The 6,999-nt window shown below is 46.4% G+C and overlaps 1 protein-coding gene and 1 long non-coding RNA gene across 2 annotated transcripts; both read left to right on the top strand.

Moving 5' to 3' along the window:
• The first annotated feature begins 2,235 nt into the window (after positions 1–2,235).
• On the top strand, positions 2,236–2,880 carry LOC107268526. The gene has a single exon (XM_015741384.1). The coding sequence runs from the start codon at positions 2,236–2,238 to the stop codon at positions 2,878–2,880; it is 645 nt and encodes a 214-aa protein (XP_015596870.1).
• Positions 2,881–5,463: 2,583 nt separating this feature from the next.
• LOC107268551 lies at positions 5,464–6,932 on the top strand. The gene is made up of 4 exons (XR_001537862.2): positions 5,464–5,551; positions 5,652–5,712; positions 5,795–5,976; positions 6,044–6,932. It is a non-coding gene; the product is annotated as an uncharacterized LOC107268551 (long non-coding RNA).
• The last annotated feature ends 67 nt before the right edge of the window (positions 6,933–6,999 follow it).

The raw sequence follows: 6,999 nt of genomic DNA on the forward strand, positions 1-6,999 counted from the left end.
CCGGCAGCGCGCGGAGTCCCTCCTCCCAACCACGGACCTACGAACTCCTTGGAGATGGAGGCTGGAGGCACTGCCGTGCTGCCGGCAGCGCGCGGAGGTGCGGGGCTTCTGTAACGTGTCGTCCTGACGCCACGTTACAATATATACATTGTGACATATTTTGCGCGATCAAGCCTCGCCGGAAAATGCAATACCGACCGGCGCACAACTTTTGCGATTACTACGCGTTCCAGGCAACCCAGGGGATAACAAACTCTAACGTGAAATACTTACGGTATTGTTTGGCGCCAGGTTCCAAAACGGGAACCACATATCAATTCCGCCGATTCGTTTTCGCGTGCCTTCTTTGTCTAACTCAGCTACGCGGAGGCGTCGGGATTCGGAACAGTAGGTCGGATGGGTCAGATAATCACACGACACACAAAATAATTCAGAGGCTTCGATCTAATATCAAAAGGTTCGGTTTATTGAGTAACTCTGCACGCACAGTCAAATCACGAAACAATAAAAACCAAATACCAAGATCTGCACGAAAACACGTCGCTCACAAAAGTCAAATGCACTCGGTTACCGTGGCGTTCCCTTGATCGCATAATCCAACAAACCCAGGCTGCTGCCTCTTAGCACTAAGTGCACTCACGTACAAACTTCCAAACAAAGCAAACAAAAACGTGCGGCGATGTCGCGTGTCCAAGCAAGATTGATTTTCCATCTTCACATGCTTTGTCTTTGCGTGAAGGATAGCACCCCCTCCCTTAGGCTGATGAGCAGCGATTCGCTCTGCGGACGATCCTTCAACCCAGAATCTTCGCCACGTGCCAGTTTCGAAGATGTCAACGCGACAATCAATAATTTGGATAATAACTCGTGGACAATTCATAAATATCGATCCTACGACGAGTTTTATTTGTCCTTACGCGTGGGTGCACCAGGCGTCCCTGGATTCCCAACTCGCGGAAATAAAATTATGCGATACCTAACGGTGGGCGCTAGGCCATAGGGGTCGGTAGCGGTGCTCATTCATTGGGCGATTTGTTCGCCACTTCCAGTCATCGTGGTTGAGTCTCAGTAGGGCAGGGTGCATTGCTGCCGCGTGACGTCACGTCTGTCCCACGTTGCGCGCGCCTCCTGAGTCAGTAGACCTGCTTTCCAGAGATAGCGCAAGTGTCGACCCTCTGTGGCGTAGAAGGAGAAGGGGGTTCTACAGAGTTCAGTTCTGCGGAGAATAAGACGCCGAAACAAGCTTCGCCGAAGCAAGCACGCCCAGAGCGGTAGAGCCCTTATTTAATAGACAGAATAAAGAATTTGTATTGTACGGTTGTTGTTTTCCAAATCCTACCAGTGGTACGCGTATCCCACATTTGGTGTCCCCGACGTGATCCAGGAAGATTACGATATCTTACTCGACGCAGTCGAATCCATTAGTTTGCCGAACAAAGGAGAATGGCCGAAGATCCAGAGGTAAGCGTGTGCCGGGTTGCAAGGGTTCCACGTTTGAACAAGCGAAATGTAAGGGCTTGGATAGCCCAGGTTGAAGCAGAATTCGAGATTAACCGAATAACTAACATCTCGAGATTTCGTCGCTTGATAGTCGGTCTTGAGGTGGCCGTGGTCGACCTCGTGGCAGATCTAATCACTACCGCCCCAGAAGAGAATAGCTAGAATTTAATTAAGGAACGACTGATTAGTCTCCACGAAGAATCATCAGAAGAGAAACAACGCATCCTGCACTCCATGGAATTAGGCGAGGACAGACCTATTTTGTTCCTGGCTTGCTTGAAGCAGTACGCAGGTGACCAAGATAGTGAAGCTACGCATCGGTTTTTGTTTCTGGAGAAGATGCCAGAAGTTGGCTGAAGGCTACATTTGATGGCCAGTAGAGAAAAGGATTTGTTGAAACTGGCATTCCAAACTGATCGCATCATGGAGGCGGTCAGACCACGAGTCTCCTCGCTAGCATCACACACCAGGCCCCATACAGAGGGCACATTAGACACAGAGGATCAACAAGCAGACAAAGCAGATTTGGAAGATACCGTGGAGGCAGTTAATCGCAAACCAAATAATTTCAGTCAGTACAGAAGAACTGATGCAGCCGTGGGATCTGAAGCATTGAACAACAGATTTTGTTTTTATCATCAGAGATTTTGAAAACTAGCACTTAATTGCGAAGGCAATTGCCAGTTCGGACGTCAGGGAAACGCCAAGCACCATCGTCAGTAGAGGTGTTGAACGATGGAAACACAACAAACTGCCTCATCATCACGGACAAAAGGAGTGGCATGCAGTTCCTGCTGGATACGGGAGCAGAGGTGTCAGTGCTGCCTCGTAAGGTTTCCGGTGAGTGAGTCTCAGTACAAATTATATGCTGCCAATGGATCACCGATAAAGACTTATGGAACAAGAGTGCTTACCATTAACCTGGGATTGAAGAGACTATGCACTTGGGAGTTTTGCGTAGCTGAAGTGGAACGGCCAATCATCGGTGCAGATTTCTTGAAGAAAAATGGGCTGGTAGTGGATCTCAGGAATCGATGTCTGACTGAAGAGGTCCTCAGAACCAAGATACTGGGCAGCATTCACATGAGCATTGGCAGCATCACAACAGTTACACACGAAAGTGACTACCATAAGCTACTGGAGAAATTTCCTGATATAAAAACGCCACGCAGAACCGATGTACATGCGAAGCATCAGGTAGTGCATCATATAGAGACAAGAAGAACCCCAGTGGCGGAACACTCACGCAGATTAGCACCCGATAAACTTAAAATAGCTAAAGCTGAGATTGATTTAATGATCGGGCAAGGGATTTGCAGACCGTCAAAAAGTCGATATGCCAGCCCTCTCCACATGGTCCAGAAGAAGAATGGGGACTGAAGACCGTGCGGTGCCTACCGGCGATTGAATGCTGTAAGAATACCGGATAAATATCCTGTGGCACATATTCACGACATCACAACCCATATCAGAGGTAAGCCAATATTTTCCATTATTGATCTTAAATACGTTTATCGTCAAATTCCAGTTGCCGAACGAACCGTCCATAAGACCGTTCTCATCACTCCGTTTGGATTATTCGAGTTTCCGATCATGCTATTCGGATTACGCAACGCAACTCAAACATTCCAAACATTCATGGATGAGGTACTCAGAGGCTTGGATTTCGTCCACTGCTATATTGATGACTTGTTCGTCGCTTCGTCGAACGAGAAGGAGCACCTGCAGCATCTTGAATTGTTATTCAGACGTCTGCAAGAGTACGGACTCACCATTAACACAGCGAAATGCAGTTTTGGAAAACAGGAGGTAGACTATCTGGGGTACAGAATAAGCAAGACCGGAGTCCAGCCGCTTCCAGATAAAGTTGCCGTAATTACAAATTTCAAGAAGCCATCCACCGTAGAAGGACTAAGACGTTTCCTCGGCATAATACATTTTTATCGCAGATTTATCACGAATGCATCACGTATTCAAGGGCCACTGCATGAATACCTGAAAGAATATAAAAAAAGAGATAAACGTCCGATCAACTGGACGACTGTTGCAAAACGGGCATTCGAAGACTGTAAGCAGAGCCTGGTTAATGCAACATTATTGGCACATCCACACGAAGGAGCAGAATTCGTTATCACTTCAGATGCATCCGACATGGCCATTCGGGCTGTTCTCGAACAGTTGAACCTTTAGGTTTTTTTTTTCGAGGAAACTACATGAAGTGGAGCTTCGCTATAGCACCTATGACCGAGAACTCTTGACAGTATACGAAGGGATCAAATATTTCAGACACCTAATTGAAGGATAATCGCTGTGCGTTAAGACCGACCATAAGCCCTTAATTTACGCTTTCCAGCAAAAATCAGACAAGGCTTCTCCACGTCAACTTCGCCACTTAGTTTATATTGGTCAATTCATCACTGATATACGATACACCATGGGCAACACCAACACACTAGCAGACACACTATCAAGAGTAGAAGTTTTGAATACACCAGTGATTACCGACACCCGGGAACTGGCTGAAGAACAGAGTAAAGATGAAGAATTATCGCAGCTTCTACAATCTGATACAGGTTTACGACTGATTCCCTTACGTGTAATTGGTTCCGACACGACAGTATATTGTGATGTATCAACAGGCACCGCTCGGCCGTACATTCCAAACTCGCTATGGAAGAAAATATTTGACGTGTGTCATAATTTGTCGCATCCTAGTGGCAGAGCTACAAGTCACACCATCCAAGAACGATTTGTCTGGCCTAAGATGAAAAAGGAGATCATGCAATGCGCCCACACATGCCTCCCTTCTCAACTCAGCAAGGTCCAACGTCACGTCCGGGACAAGGACACACATGTTCCGATTCCAGACGAACGATTTTCGCATGTTCATCTTGACCTCGTAGGACCTCTGCCATCTTCAAACGGATATAAGTATTGTCTCACCATGATGGATCGGTTCACTCGTTGACCCGAAGCGATTTCCATCAAAAACACATCAGTAGTTACATACCACTTCTGGCCGTCACAACAAACCCCCACCACTATCCCCCATGAGTCATGGAGCGCGCAGCGCTCTGGCTCTCCACGCCGCGCTATGACGTCACCCGCTTTGCCAATGTGGGCAGCTCTCCCCACCCCTCAGCTATGAGATGATACCCCACCATGCGGTCCTAAGGTCCGAAAATTCCCAGCGGTGTTGCATGCCCCCAGGGGCCTATCACGGTCGGTAATTATGTATTGACCACCGGTCGGTAACTTTTTAATTACCCTAAGGAGGTAACGTGGTAAAGTAGAATACGGTTCTTCTTTGTAAGAAATACCTTATATTATACAAGTATCGTACGCATTGACGATACTTTTTCGATACCGTTAGCTATCGATGAGTGGTCATCCAACCCCCTAATATTTTACTCGGGATGAACCCTCCACATGTAAAGTAGCTGCTTCTGGAATGCTGGTGCCCCTCTTTTGCTCAATCTAGCGAATGATGCGCAAATACGGTTGGCGTGGGGGTACCACTGTCTTGACCAACCCTCTGAATTCCAGGCCCTCGTAACCCCTACTACATGTGTCTCTTATTTGCAACTATGCAAAAAATCAGGGCTATGATGGGGAAAAAGATGGTTATCTGTGAGATGTCGTCGCGGCATCTCGTCAGTACCTTGGTGCCCATTGCAAAATACAGTAAATACTGAATACCCATAAATAAAAGTGGTGATAAAGACAAAAAACAGTTCAGAACCAGTGGTAAGTGTAAAAAAATTTTTCTCGTTTCCAATTTCTAACATAGTTATTTCATTTAATGTTTATCCTGTTTTCTAGGCTAATTCGGGGGAAAAAAAGAGAGTACGGGAACTAGAACTAAAGCACGGGAAAAAAAGAAAATATTAATAAAGTGGTATGCATATCTGTGTTGAGCTTGTATACATTTTTTTTATTTTTTTTTATTTTGTATCTGACATCTTTGACATTTATTTCTAAATATTACAAAAAAAAAAAAGGACGGACCGCACCAGGCCCCTTCAGGCTACAGCCGAGTGTCACCTGAGCTGTAAGTGTAATAATTTTAAACCTGCACAGGTTTAAAAAAAATTTTTAAAATACAATTTAAAAAATTGTATATATCCGACACCTTTTACGCTTATTTCTAGACGCAGCAAGGACGCATAGCGCTATCCGACGTAATCGTCAATTATATATATTACGGGACCAGTAAGTGTAATAATTTCAAGACTACCCTGTTTTGTATTTACTTTAAGCATATTTATTAACAAAAAAAACTGAAATGTTACAGATCATGGTACCAAGATGGCCAGATACACCGCCCCAGGGGGCAGAAGGACCATTCGAGGGGCCACTGCTGGATGGGATACCGCCGCCTCTCAATGCTTTCTTCGCCCCCTTTCACGAGGGCTAGTGCTTATTCGGCTGCTTATACGTGCGGGGCGGGGAGGAGGAGGAGGAGCTATGCTACGGGTGTGTTATTTTAAAAGAAACTCAGGAAGACCACGTGATACTAGTATTGTTACTCTATTTAATTTAGCAGTGAACCACGTGCAAGCAGTATACATACCGTGGGCAAGTCAAGGATGATTATACAAATACGGAAGACGATGGATCAGTAAATTGTATTTATAACGTAACAATCAGCACAGAATGTCGTCCAACCAACAAACTGGTCGTAATGATTTCAATTGTATTACATACTACAGAAGACAATTATACAAGGTGTACTTATCTATATGTTTTGTCACGCGAGTCCTGTCCTAACAGCGTCCCGGCCCACACACAACTGAACTCTCCCCCGCTTCCGTCCCATCCCCACGCTGCTTCTCTTTTATTATTGTTCTTCTCAAACCAACCCTCCCTTGCTTCTGACCAATCACAGAGGGTCATAAACACACCATTTATCTTCGATTGATCTTGAGTTTTACAAAACTAATCAATACTCTAACAGGTGCATGCGAGCACAGACGGCTGAGCACAGAGCGGAGTACACAGCGCGTGTAAAACATTATTTAAAGATTGACCCCGCGATAGATCTGCGCGTGGGCGCCTGTGTATGCTGTGCTCGGTGTGTGATCCACGCGTATGCACCCAGCGATTGCATAGCTTGCATAGGGTACTTCTGCGATAATAGGGAGCTGTTATTAAGGCAGGGGGTTGCAGAAGTCCCTCCCCCGCCCCAGGTATGAGATGTAAATATGTAAATTTTTTTGTCATACGTCATTATTTATTATTATTATATATATATTGTAACGTGGCATAAGGCGCCCGGCTTGGGTGCGCCACGTTACATTAAGGGATACAACCCGCGGGTCCGCGTCTAAGGGTCGCGCGATCGGGGTGGGAGGGGGTTCAGCTGCGGTGGCGGCGGGGCGGATCGGAAGGCGAGGCACGAGGGCCGATACCCTACGCTGAGGATGCCACCGACCGCCCGCTTCCCGCTAACCGTCCGCTGGACACCTGATCGTCCCGACGAGCGGCCCGGACGGCAAG

This window comes from Cephus cinctus, unplaced genomic scaffold (genome assembly GCF_000341935.2).
Source record: "Cephus cinctus unplaced genomic scaffold, Ccin1 Ccin1_scaffold0053, whole genome shotgun sequence".
Taxonomy (NCBI): Eukaryota; Metazoa; Arthropoda; class Insecta; order Hymenoptera; family Cephidae; genus Cephus; species Cephus cinctus.

Excerpts from the sequence above, each read along its gene's own strand:
- LOC107268526 (XM_015741384.1), top strand. The coding sequence starts at position 2,236 with ATGGAAACACAACAAACTGCCTCATCATCACGGACAAAAGGAGTGGCA.